The 13,822-nt window shown below is 39.4% G+C and overlaps 1 protein-coding gene across 3 annotated transcripts in view; it reads left to right on the plus strand.

Moving 5' to 3' along the window:
• The first annotated feature begins 5,059 nt into the window (after positions 1 to 5,059).
• slc12a8 (solute carrier family 12 member 8) overlaps positions 5,060 to 13,822 on the plus strand; it is a 30,061-nt gene continuing 21,298 nt past the window's right edge. The window contains exons 1-2 of one of the 3 annotated variants that reach the window (XM_035749679.2): positions 5,060 to 5,282; positions 5,997 to 6,184. In XM_035749679.2, coding sequence (XP_035605572.1) covers positions 6,044 to 6,184 — 141 coding nt within the window. In that variant the 5' untranslated portion in view covers positions 5,060 to 5,282; positions 5,997 to 6,043. Of the gene's footprint in view, positions 5,283 to 5,996; positions 6,185 to 8,576; positions 9,143 to 13,822 lie in introns of those variants that run through there. The other 2 variants (XM_035749681.2, XM_035749680.2) reach the window with 2 other exon arrangements.

Raw genomic sequence — 13,822 nt, forward strand, 5'->3', positions numbered from 1 at the left:
GTGTATAGCCTGAAATATATAGTTTTGATTTGATCATATGATGATCACAAGATTTTGATTTGATCAATCTTACTTTGAAGTCAAGTTATTCAAAGCTCTCCCCCTGAAAGAAATGTATGAGTTTGTATGGTTGATGGTGTGGAATCAAGTGTATAATTCATCATCAATCACCAGAACTTGCTATAAATAGGTTGTTGTAATGGCTAAGACAAATCTAGACATTTGATTTTTCTTAATATTGAATTGTTTGCACAATGGACCTTAAGTGAGGTCATGTGGTGATAACCTCATTCAGATCTTTTTAGAGTTTAGATTATGGTTCAAATGAAAACCGAAATGCTTTGGTATTGGTCATAAAAATGTTACACATATTTGATGCATGCACTTATCAGGAAACAAATCATGGGTCATTGCTTATGTATTAATCTAGACAGTCATAGGATACTTGAAATTCTCTAAGGGTTGGTACTCTTCGGGCTGGTTTTCCAGTACCAGGTTAAGACCACAGGACAAAAAATCTCAATGTAAAATCTCCACATCCTTTTATTTTTAGTTCATGAGTGGAATGGGAAATCAGTCTTTGAATATATATAAAATAAACATTTTGCACACACTTCATTATGGGAGAATGTATGTCAGTCATTGTAAGATAATTGCCCATTCAGCACAACTTTATATCGTACATTAACACATGTAGCTGTAAGAGATTCAAACAATTGCTTCATTTTATTTAGGCTCCTGTCCTGGAAAACACAGTTGAAGTCGGAAGTTTACATACATTTCAACTGAGTTTTTCACAATTCCTGACATTTAATCCGAGTAAATATTCCCTATTTTAGGTCAGTTAGGATCACCACTTTATTTTAAGGATGTGAAATGTCAGAATAATAGTAGAGAGGGATTTATTTCAGCTTTTATTTCTTTCATCACATTCCCAGTGGGTCAGAAGTTTACATACATTCAATTAGTATTTGGTAGCATTGCCTTTAAATCGTTTAACTTGGGTGAATTGTTTTGGGTAGCCTTCCACAAGCTTCCCACAGTAAATTGGGTGGATTTTGGCCCATTCCTCCTGACAGAGCTGGTGTAACTGAGTCAGGTTTGTAGGCCTCCTTGCTCGCACACACTTTTTCAGTTCTGTCCACACATGTTCTATAGGTTTGAGGTCAGGGCTTTGTGATGGCCACTCCCAATACCTTGTTGTCCTTAAGCCATTTTGCCACAACTTTGGAAGTATGCTTGGGGTCATTGTCCATTTGGAAGACCCATTTGTGACCAAGCATTAACTTCCTGACTGATGCTTCAATATATCCACATAATTTTCCTTTCCTCATTATGTCATCTATTTTGTGAAGTGCACCAGTCCCTCCTGCAGCAAAGCACCCCCACAACATGATGCTGCCACCCCCGTGCTTCACGGTTCGGATGATGTTCTTCGACTTGCAAGCATCCCCCTTTTTCCTCCAAACATAACGATGGTCATTATGGCCAAACAGTTCTATTATTATTTCATCAGACCAGAGGACATTTATCCAAAAAGTACGATCTTTGTCCCCATGTGCATTCTCAAACCGTAGTCTGGCTTTTTTATGGCAGTTTTCTTGCTGAGTGGCCTTTCAGGTTACGTCGATATAGGACTTGTTTTACTGTGTGTATATATATATATATATACTTTTGTAGCTGTTTCCTCCAACATCTTCACAAGGTCCTTTGCTGCTGTTCTGGGATTGATTTGCATTTATCACACCAAAGTACGTTAATCTTTCCTGAGCGGTATAACGGCTGTGTGGTCCCATGGTGTGTGTACTTGCGTACTGTTGTTTGTACAGTTGAATGTGGTACATTCAGGCGTTTGGAAATTGCTCCCAAGGATGAACCAGGCTTGTGGAGGTCTACAATTTATTTTCTGAGGTCTTGGCTGATTTCTTTAGATTTTCCCATGATGTCAAGCAAAGAGGCACTGAGTTTGTAGGTAGGCCTTGAAATACATCCACAGGTACACCTTCAATTGACTCAAAGGATGTCAATTAGCCTATCAGAAGCTTCTAAAGCCATGACATGATTTTCTGGAGTTTTCTAAGCTGTTTAAAGGCACAATCAATTTAGTGTATGTAATCTTCTGACCTACTGGAATTGTGATCCAGTGAAATAATCTGTCTATAAACCATTGTTGGAAAATGTACTTGTGTCATGCACAAAGTAGTGTCATGCACAAAGTAATGTCCTAACTGACTTGCCAAAACTTTGTTAACAAGAAATTTGTGGAGTTGTTGAAAAACGAGTTTTGATGACTCCAACCTAAGTGTATGTAAACTTCCGACATCAACTGTATATTTCATTAGTTCTGTGCTTTTTGAAGTATTTCTAGCCTCCACCATATGGTTGATAGTCATTCTTGGTGACTGTCAAGTCAAACTACTGCTCCATCTGGACTTTCTGAAACATACAATTCAAGGTTAATGGTTACTTTATTTTTATGTGGAAGTGCAACTTTCCCCTCTTTTATAAGCGCTTCCCTTTCACACATTTTAGCCCTCTTGGTATTTCAGCAAAGACTGACAACTGGCATCGCTTCTGATTGCCTACCTTCATGGCACAGATATTTTAAATCAAACTTAATTTTGCAATATACTGGTATATTTATTATTAGGCGTTTCTCTGTGTGCTTTCACCTTGGTAACATTGTTAGGGTGGCTTTTAGTGCCCCATAAAGTTCTGAACATCACGCTTTGACTTGCAAAATTACATTTGAATTAAATTGTCTATTTCTTTATAGATATTACAATGCATAACTTTCTGAATAGTAAGGCAGATGTTACATAAAAGGGTTTCTATGGTATATATTGAATCAGAATAATTGTTGCATGTGAAGCGAAACACAACGGCCACATTTGAAATGTACCTTGACAAATTGAAATGAGTTTTCTTTTTATATTGCCTTAGTCATTTTTGTCTTGCATGATGTCTCCTTTGTGCTTTATTGTTAATGTGTCTGTTAAAGTTAAATTGTTTAGTTAACATGCTAGCTATTAAATCTCTTGTCAACATTGTTTTACATTAAATGCTAGCTTCTCTAACTTGTTACATTTCTACAATAGGTTAATACCCTTGTTCTGGATTCAACAGCTACGAAACTTTGCTCTGTAAACATTCCCTCTGTACAATGTATAGAAAGTTGGTCTCTGCTATAAGTAAGTTGTGTATTTTCTGTTCTGGACAACCTGGTGTAATAGCTACATGACTGGAGACTGGTCTATAATGTTTTATGGAATGTCTTTATTTTCATCAGGTTGCCAATGCAATTTATTGTTTGTCAATACACAGCTACTTCATGTTCTGTGAAACCATAGCTTTTTGCCACCCATTTTTTGAATTTCTCTCAGTAGTGATTTGGATAGCATTGAACCACAGCTATGATTTGACCTGTAGTAATGAAGTCCACCCATCCTTACATAAACTAGTAGTTACAGTATTGTGGACTGGACTGTCAGTTTGAAGAATACCTGGATTATCATCCTCCTAAATGAATCAATTTATTATTCATTGTCATGTGGCATATAGCTGAAATGTTGACATTTTAAATGAATCAATCATTAGGTGGTTCCAAAAAAACGATTTTCATTTTGTGTCAAATTGTCATCTGATTGTATGGTTTTAGTGTTCAATGAGACTTACTGTACACCAGTGAAAGAAAGCACTTTCAGAAGCACAGTGTGTATTTCTCCATGACAATCTAAGACTGCGTATACACAGGCATCCCAACTCTATTTTTCTACCAGTTGGTATTTTGATCAATCAAATCTGCTCTATTGCACATAATTGGGCAGAAGATCAGAATTGGGCTGCCTGTGTAAACACAGCCTTAGAGCGACAGAGTGTACAAAACATTAGGAACACCTTCCAAATATTGAGTTTTTCCCTCAGCAGCCTCAATTCGACAGGGCATAGACTACAAGGTGTCAAGCGTTTCACAGGGTTGCTGGCCCATGTTGACACCAGTCCTTCCCACAGTTGAAGTGGCTGTAACAGGTGACATCAATAAGAGATCAAAGCATTCACCTGGTCAGTCTGTCATGGAAAGAGCAGGTATTCCTAATGTTTTGTATACTCTGTATATAATACCTATAATATAATTTTTAGACCCCAAAAGCAGCACCATCAACCGCATACAGAGGGAACTGAACATATTTCTGTTTATCTTTGTGAAAAAAGCAACCAATTTTTGGAACAGTTCCACCACAGTAACCCCCTATACATAAACTGACCGTAAGTGTCCTTGTATAAGTTGGTGAAAAATGAAACTTGTTTCATCAATGTGGGTGGGAAAAATATCAAAGTTAAAATATTTTGACAATTATTTTGTTCTATTTTTGAAAATGCAATGTGTCACATGTAAAAAGGTTCTTCTGAAGTATGTAAGTCATATACAGTCATTATTGTAGACAGTTCTCAGTTAATATTAGATCATTGTTTGATTGTGAATATGTTGAGCTTGGGCAATTGAGGACAAAATCTTCTTCCTTTTGAGACCTGAGTTATTTTGACTCAGATTTTCATACTGGATCATTGAACAAAAGGAAGCATAAAAAACTATTGTTAGTCAAGTTATGATAAAGTATTGAATTATTCAATTTCGCAGGTGGTTGATCAAAAGCCAGATGTTGATTTGCATAGTCTTTTAAGTTGTCCATTTGAGTGATCTGTTTTATATATATATATATATAAATATGTCATGTACTGCTTTAATTGTAGCTGATTTATTTCAGTAAATTACTATTAGATGTGAGATCTGATTTGAATGTTTTTATTTTATTTGGAAGGACATGATGAACATTCCCAGTAATATTAACCTAATAATTAAAGGTAATTTATTAGGCTTTTTTCCATCATAGGGCATATAAAATACACATAGTCTAACACTTGTGAATTCGCCTTGGTATTTCAATTGGATTGCTGCCAAATGCACATTTGAAGGTTGGCCAAAACTAACAAATGGCGTAGCTGTATCTTTTTGGAGCGGAGCAACACACCTATAAAGTGGCATTGGACAAAACAAACATTTACCTGCTGACGTTAGTCGAACACGTAGCAATACTACGCTTATGGTGCAGACAGAGTGTGAGGGCAAACCATACGGTTGGATTTTTTTTTTAATCACAACATTAATCATTTATATGATCTTTAATGTACTTTTATTGTATTAAGATTTTAGAATGAGAAACTCGATATTTGGAACAGGCTGTTTTTGAGGACTTCAGTGGAGATGGTAGTTCATTTTTGAGGTAGGTAAAGAAATAACCATCATTGTGCTGATTTTTTTCACTGATCCAACATCAGATTTGCTGAAATAAGGACGAGTTGAGATTTTTTTTTTTTTTTTTTAGATCTGCGTTTATTGAATTGTTCCTATTCCCGATTGACAGCAATATAGCCTATATGCATAATCGTGAGAAAAAAAAACATTTAATATAACGGACGTAATTTAATGTAGTGAAAATTAAATCGTTTGCCTTAAAGACTAAATTACATGTTGACCCAGTGAATACATCTTATGTCAAGGAATGTACCGGTAATTCGATTTTTTATTCTCGCGTCGAATTCAACTACCCTACCATGATCCAGGCAAGTCAGGCTCGTGCTGTTGCATAATCACACCTGCCTGCATCCGGGTGGCTGTTTAGTTGTCACACCTCTATTTGGCTCTATGGAAGGCAAGGCAATGATTAGGCTACCTTTCTATCTCCACATTTAAATAAGCTAATGATTTTTCCCATCAAATAAGGATACATAATTGTATAGCTTATTTCTGAGACACTGCCCTATAGATAGAAGTTTGTCTCAAAACCAAGCATTTCATTGCCCTTTGATTTTGTATACTTTGGGGGTTAATGATTATACAATGATTTTAACCAGGAGTGATATTCACATTGACCTTGTTTCAAGGTGAGTCACTCAGTTTTAAACTCTGGTGAACTTTATGTATCCATCCACTCCAGGGTACTAAACTAGAGTGTGTGCAGGCAGAGGTTTGGTCAAAGCGGTTATGGAAGCGTTGCCATTCGGCTGGATGCTCCACAGGTCTAACGTGGAGGATGTGACAGAACTTCTGAAGGCTAGGGAGTCTAGGAGGGCCAGCGGCAGTAAAACCACACCTGTCCAGGATCTGTTCCATGAGGACGCTCAGGTAGGTTATCATTACAAGTCAAGACCTTGCTGAAAGTCAACAGTTGCCACAAATGCTGCCTGCCCTGTGAGTATGAGGACGTCTTTGATAACATAGTTGGAGCCTGGTCCAAGATATGTGAAATGTCTTGTGAAATCTCATGGTCATTGTTATGGCGTTGAGTTGGAAAGAAAACACAAACAGATCTGGGACCAGACCAGTCGCGACCCAATTAATAAAGGCATATGCGAACATGGTCTCTTTTTTTGCTTTCTTAAGGCAGCTCAAAAATGCAGGTGTTTCAGCCTAGCTCAATCAATCACATTTATTTATAAAGCCCTTTTTACATTAGCCGATGTCACAAAGTTCTATACAGAAACCCATCCTAAAACCCCAAATAGCAACCAATGCAGATGTAGAAGCACCGTGCTTCTACACCTGCATTGCTTGCTGTTTGGGGTTTTAGGCTGGGTTTCTGTACAGCACTTTGAGATATCAGCTGATGTACAAAGGGCTATATAAATAAATTTGATTTGATTTGGCTTGGAAAAACTCCATAGAAAGGCAGGAACCTAGGAAGAAACCTCGAGAGGAACCAGGCTCTGAGGGGTGGCCAGTCCTCTTCTGGCTGTGCCGGGTTGAGATTATAACAGTACATGGTCAAGATGTTCAAACTTTCATAGATGACCAGCAGGGTCAAATAATAATGATCACAGTGGTTGTAGAGGGTGCAACAGCTCAGCACCTCAGGAGTACATGTCAGTTGGCTTTTCATAGCTGGGCATTCAGAGTAAGAGACAACAGGTGCTGTAGAGAGAGTTTCAAACAGCAGGTCCAAGACAAGGTAGCATGTCCGGTGAACAGGTTAGGGTTCCATAGCTGCAGGCAGAACAGTTGAAACTGGAGCAGCAGCACGACCAGGTGGACTGGGGACAGCTAGGAGTCACCAGGCCAGGTAGTCCTGAGGCATGGTCCCAGACCGAATCTGCGTCTCTCACAAGGATAGGCAGACCATTCCATAAAAATGGAGCTCTATAGGAGAACGCCCTTCCTCCAGCTGTTTGGGACAGTAGCGTACGTGTAGGTATGTATGGCAGGACCAAACCGGAGAGATAGGTAGGAGCAAGCCCATGTAATGCTTTGTAGGTTAGCAAAAAATAAACTTGAAACCAGCCCTCGCCTTTACAGGAAGCCAGTGTAATATGATCACATTTTTGGGATCTAGTCAAGATTCTAGCAGCCGTGTTTAGCACTAACTGAAGATTATTTAGTGCTTTATCCGGGTAGCTGGAAAGTAGAGCATTGCAGTAGTCTAATCTGGAAGTGACAAAAGCATGGATGAACTTTTCTGCCATGTTTTTGGACAGAAAGTTTCTTATTTTTGAATGTTACAAAGATGGGGAAAAAAAGCTGTCCTTGAAATAGTCTTGATATGTTTGTCGAAAGAGAGATCAGGGTCCACAGTAATGTCGAGGTCCTTCACAGTTTTATTTGAGACGACTGTACAACCATCAATATTAATTGTCAGAAGATCTCTTTGTTTCTTGGGACCTAGAACTAGCATCTCTGCTTTGTCTGAGTTTAAAAGTAAAACATTTGCAGCCATCCACTTCCTTATGTCTGAAACACAGGCTCCTAGGGAGGGCAATTTTGGGGCTTCACCATGTTTCATCAAAATGTACAGCTGTGTGTCATCCGCATAGCAGTGAAACTTACAGTTGATTTGTCAGAGGACAAACCATCCACAGAGACAAACTGATATCTTTCCAACAGATAAGATCTAAACCAGGCCAGAACTTGACGGTGTAGACCAATTTGGTTTTCCAATCTCTCCAAAAGAATGTCATGATTGATGGTGTCAAAAGCAGCACTAAGGTCTAGTAGCACGAGGACAGATGCAGAGCCTTGGTATGACACCATTAAAAGGTCATTTACCACCTTCACGAGTACAGTCTCAGTGCAATGATGGGGTCTAAAATCAGACTGAAGCGTTTCGTATACATTGTTTGTCTTCAGTGAGTTGCTGTGCAACAGCTTTTCCTAAAGTGTTTGAGAGGAATGGGAGATTTGATGTAGGCCGATAGTTTTTTATATTTTCTGGGTCAAGGTTTGACTTTTTCAAGGGAGTCTTTATTACTGCCACTTTTGGTGAGTTTGGTACACATAGATAGAGAGCTGTTTATTATGTTCAACATAGGAGGGCCAAGCACAGGACTCTTAAGTACCGTAATTTCCGGACTATTAACTGCTACTTTATTCCCAGGCTTTGAACCTCGTGGTTTATACAATGACACGGCTAATTTATGGATTTTTCCCTCTTTCAAAAAAACTGTTCACCGTCACATAATGTGACGTAAATCGAGCGCGCTCAAACTTCCTATTATTCTGATTACGGTAGTAATTTGTCAACCTCATCATGGCAAAGACACAGAGAAATCGATCGATCTGGCTGTTGGAAAAGGAAATAGAGCTGCTGCATGGGAGCTTGGCCTTAATGAGTCGATGATAAGACGTTGGAAACAGCAGCGTGGGGAACTGACTCAGTGCAAAAATACAACAAAAGCTTTCAGAGGGAAGAAAAGCAGATGGCCCAAAGTATTTGCAGCCACTCGACATCAGTGTAAATCGTGCATTTAAGGTGGCGCTCCGCTTGGATGACAAGTGGGGAGAAATCCTTCACTAAAGCATGCGAAGAGCAATTTATGGTCAAGTCTGCCAGTGGGTCCTGACAGCGTGGAACATTGTCAAAAAATCCACTATCATCAACGGATTTCGAAAGGCTGGACTTGCTGCGTGTTGAAGGGGCAGCATGAGCTCAGCGGGGAATTTGCCTCCGGATGAAAGTGACGAGAGCGACAATGAAAACGATCCAACATCAGATGAAGCAATTCTGAGGCTATTCAACTCCGACACCGAAGGCGATGACTTCAATGGTTTCTGTGCACAGGAGGAGGAAGATACTGACCAATGACTTTCTTGGTAGGCTACCTTTTAATTTTTGTTACAAGCCATGTTTCGTTAAAGCCTATTTATTTTTGTTACAAGCCATGTTTCGTTTAAAGGCTGTGTAAAGTTCATTTGTTTCAATGTACGGGTAGGCACCTGCGGCTTAGACATGTGCGGCTTATTTATGTACAAAATACATATTTTTAAATAATTCAGTGGGTGCGGTTTATATTCGGGTGCGCTTACTAGTCCAGAAAGTACGGTAGTTTAGTTGGAATAGGGTCAAGTATGCAGCTTGACGGTTTAGAGGCCATTACTATTTTCATGAATGTGTCAAGAGATATTGGATTTTTTAAAAACTTGTGTCTCCCTTGATCCTAGGTCCTAGCAGTATTGTGCAGGACAACTGAGTTTTGGAGAAATATGCAGATTGAAAGAGGAGTTCGTAATTTGCTTTCTAATGATCATGCTCTTTTTGTCAAAGAAGTTCATGAATTTATCACTGCTGAAGTGAAAGCCATCCTCTCTTGGGGAATGCTTTTTAGTTAGCTTCGCAGCAGAATCAAAAATACATTTTGGATTGTTCTTATTCTCTTCAATTAAATTGGAAAAATAGGATGATTGAGCAGCAGTGAGGGCTTTTCAATATTGTACGGTACTGTCTTTCCAAGCTAGTTGGAAGACTTCTACTTTGGTGGAGCGCCATTTCCTTTCCAATTTTCTGGAAGCTTGCTTCAGGGCTCAGGTATTTTCTGTATGCCAGGGAGCTAGTTTTTTTTTTACAAATGTTTTTTGACTGCATCTAGGGTATTACTCAAGGTTAAATTTAATTCCTCAGGTGGTTAACCGATTTGTGTAGTACGACATCCTTGGGTAGGTGGAGGGAGTCTGGAAGGGCATCTAGGAATATTTGGGTTGTTGGGCAATTCAAAGCACAGCTTTTGATGATCCTTGGTTGGCGTCTAAACAGATTATTTGTTGCGATTGCAAACGTAATAAATTGGTTGTCCGATAGACAAGGATTATGAGGAAAAACATTAAGATCCAAAATATTTAGGTCCAGAGTATGACTGTGGCAGTGAGTAGGTCCAGAGACATGTTGGACAAAACCCACTGAGTCGATGATGGTTTCGAAAGCCTTTTGGAGTGGGTCTGTGGACTTTTCCATGTGAATATTAAAGTCACCAAAAATGTGAATATTATCTGCCATGACTACAAGGTCCGATAGGAACTCAGTGAGGAATGCTGTGTATGGCCAAGGAGGACTGTAAACAGTAGCTATACAAAGTGATTGAGTAGGCTGCATAGATTTCATGACGAGAAGCTCAAAAGCCGAACGTGCAGTTTTTGTAAATTGAAATTTGCTATCATCGTGAATCACGTTGACAATCTACTGGCAAATCCTACTGGCACTGTATCGGTGCTCATTGGCCAATGGCCATAAACATTACACAACAAGTTGGAAATCGCTAATTCAACAATGAGTGGTTTGGAAGGAATCAGTGGCGGAACATTTAGAGTTGTGGCGGTCACAACATTCTGTCAGCTGGTGATCATCAAGCACATAACTGTCGGTCTCACGGGTATTAACTGTTAATCAACATAAACATAATTAGCATCTCCTGGCTTCCACACAATGCCTACCAGCTATTTTAAAAAGTCTAATAAATCCATTTTATATAGCCGACACCACAATAAATATTTATTTTTATTTTAGACAGATCTAAAGAGGCATTATATGAAGACAATATTGTGTATTTCAGAAGAAAAGAATAGCATACTCTGAGTTGTACTTATGTTAGGTCTTGATGTGACTATGCAAATGGTTGTGTGCTACGCTAGTTAATTTAGCAGACAAGATTTGCTTATAGTTCAGTGGCATTATTTTTATTATGTTCAAATCACATTTGATTTGTCACATGCGCCAAATACAACTGGTGTAGTAGACCTTAGTGAATTGCTGACTTACAAGCCCTTAGCCAACAATGCTTTAAGAAGTTAAGAAAAATAATAATAATATTTGTTCAGTAAAAAATTTAAAATAGAAAGGGGCGGCCCGTCAGTAAGTCCAGGATCCAGTTGCAGAGGGAGGTGTTTAGTCCCAGGGTCCTTAACTTAGTGATGAGCTTTGAGGGCACTATGGTGTGGAACGCTGAGCTGTAGTCAATGAATAGCATTCTCACATAAGTGTTCCTTTTGTCCAAGTGGGAAAGGGCGATGTTGAGTGCAATAGAGATTGAATCATCTGTAGATCTGTTGGGGCGGTATGCAAATTGGAGTGGGTCTAGGGTTTCTCGGATAATGTTGTTGATGTGTGCCATTAACAGCCTTTCAAAGCACTTCATGGTTACAGACTGTAGTGATTTAGGCAGGTACCTTAGTTTTCTTGGGCACAGGGACTATGGTCGTCTGCTTTAAACATGCTGGTATTACACATCCAGTTTATGAGAGGTTGAAAATGTCAGTGATGTCACTCGCCAGTTGGTTAGCGCATGCTCGAGGTACACGTCCTGGTAATTCGTCTGGCCGTGCGGCCTTGTGAATGTTGACCTGTTTAAAGGTCTTACTCACATCGGCTACGGAGAGCGTGATCACACAGTTTGCCGGAACAGCTGGTACTCTCATGCATGTTTCAGTGTTCCTAATCTCGAAGCGGGCATAGAAGTAATTTAGCTCGTTTGGTGGGTTTGTGTCACTGGGCAGCTCGTGGCTGTGCTTCCCTTTGTAGACTGTATTAGTTTACAAACACTGCCACATCCGACGAGCATTGGAGCCGGTGTAGTACGATTCAATCTTAGTCCTGTATTGACGCGGCAGGGTAGCTTAGTGGTTAGAGTGTTGGACTAGTAACCAAAAGGTTGCAAGTTCGAAATCCCCGAGCTGACAAGGTACAAATTTGTCGTTCTGCCCCTGAACAGGCAGTTAACCCACTGTTCCTAGGCCATCATTGAAAATAAGAATTTGTTCTTAACTGTCTTGCCTAGTAAAATAAAGGTAAAAAAAAAAAAAAAAAATCCGCCTGTATGATGGAGAATACAATTGAACAAAGCTGAATGAAATGAATATTTTCTCCAAAAGATTTGAGGGAATGCAGCTATTCTGTGTTGAGCGGTTTACAAAGAAATAGGTACTCCTTTATGCTTAATTTGTTAATTTAACTTTAGTTATTTTACCATTTTTGGGCTATATGTTTTGATTTTTAATACATTGTAAGGCTGCATGATGCAACTCTAATGATGATTTGAATAAAGTTGCTTGAAAGGCATTTCTGCTTTGTTTTTTTTTTTGCGCAGGCTGTACACACTAATAGTCTCTCATTTACAATTTGACAAGCACTTGATAATTCCTAGAATTTCACGATGGCATCCCCTTTGTGGCAGTAATGCACCCTAACAAATCCATGCCTTTTGCAATCGGAGTGCTGCGTTGTGATGTTCTCCCTGAGTGTGCTATGCAATCCGAAGCGTCTCTCTATCACACTGCTCTCAGTCACATGATAGGGTCTTTCTCACAGGCTACAAGTGAAGACAGACTCATCAGGATGCAACTGCGTGCGTCCTTATCCAATTACTAGGTGCATATTGAAGATATTGGAAGAACTGTCTACATTAACTTTTCGTCAGCCAACAAGATGAGGAGGCCTAATGAACAGCAAAAGCTCTATCCTATGTCAATCTAATATCCACCTATTCTGTGTGAGAAATAAATGTTACAAACTGGGATTGTCTGGGACAGTTGGGGCATGCGGTAGATCCCAAATTAATACAACCACTGGCATCAAAAAACGTTTTTATTAAATTTGGCTGACGCAACAGAGCAGAACGTTTAGCTTAAAATGTTTATTAGGCTATTTCTTCACATTATAAAGGCAGCAATGTGCACATGGTAGTAGGCTATAAGCGTGAATGTTCCATTAGCAGAATGTGTTTAATTGTAAGTAGTTTTTTCACCACTTTAGTTACGATACAAACCTTCTTAAAACAGGCCTATGCTACCGAAGGCTACATGAGGTGTGCGACAATGATTCGAACAAGTCACAAAAAGGCATTGTTATGCTGGGCATCATTCAAAAGTGATAATATATCATTCACAAGTGATAGGCTAATATTGTATATATGTGCGACATTTGTTTTGATTTAGAATGGACCATTATCACGCACCTGTATCGAAACACGGACAGCGGGAATAAAATACATGTCATCTGTGCACTTAAATAGCAAATGGAGGAGGCTTTTCCCCGTGGTTTATTTTCCTGCCATCCAGATAGGCTATACTCCTGTTGGAAATATAAGCAAGGTGCTTAATATTTGGAAAGTTGAGATATGTAGTTGGCCTGTAATGAATAATCAGGGAGGAAAAGGTGTAGATTCACGAGCAGAGTGCAGCAGGTGTTTATTATGCCTTCGCAGAAGTAACTGGAGGTGGTATGTGTATTTTTAGAAAGAGGGGTCCAGATTGTCTAGCCTGGGTGATTTATAGGGGTCCAGATTTTGCAGCTCTTTCAGAACATCAGCTATCTTAATTTGGGTGAAGGAGAAGTGGGGAGGTCTGGGCGAGTTACTGTGGGGATCGCAGGGCTGTTGACTGGAGTAGGGGTAGCCAGGTGGAAAGCATGGCCAGCCGTAGAATTATTATTGAAATTCTCCATTATTGTGGATTTTATCGGTAGTGACAGAGTTTCCTAGCCTCAGTGCAGTGGGCAGGTACTGTACA

This window comes from Oncorhynchus keta, chromosome 34 (genome assembly GCF_023373465.1).
Source record: "Oncorhynchus keta strain PuntledgeMale-10-30-2019 chromosome 34, Oket_V2, whole genome shotgun sequence".
NCBI classification, from domain to species: Eukaryota; Metazoa; Chordata; class Actinopteri; order Salmoniformes; family Salmonidae; genus Oncorhynchus; species Oncorhynchus keta.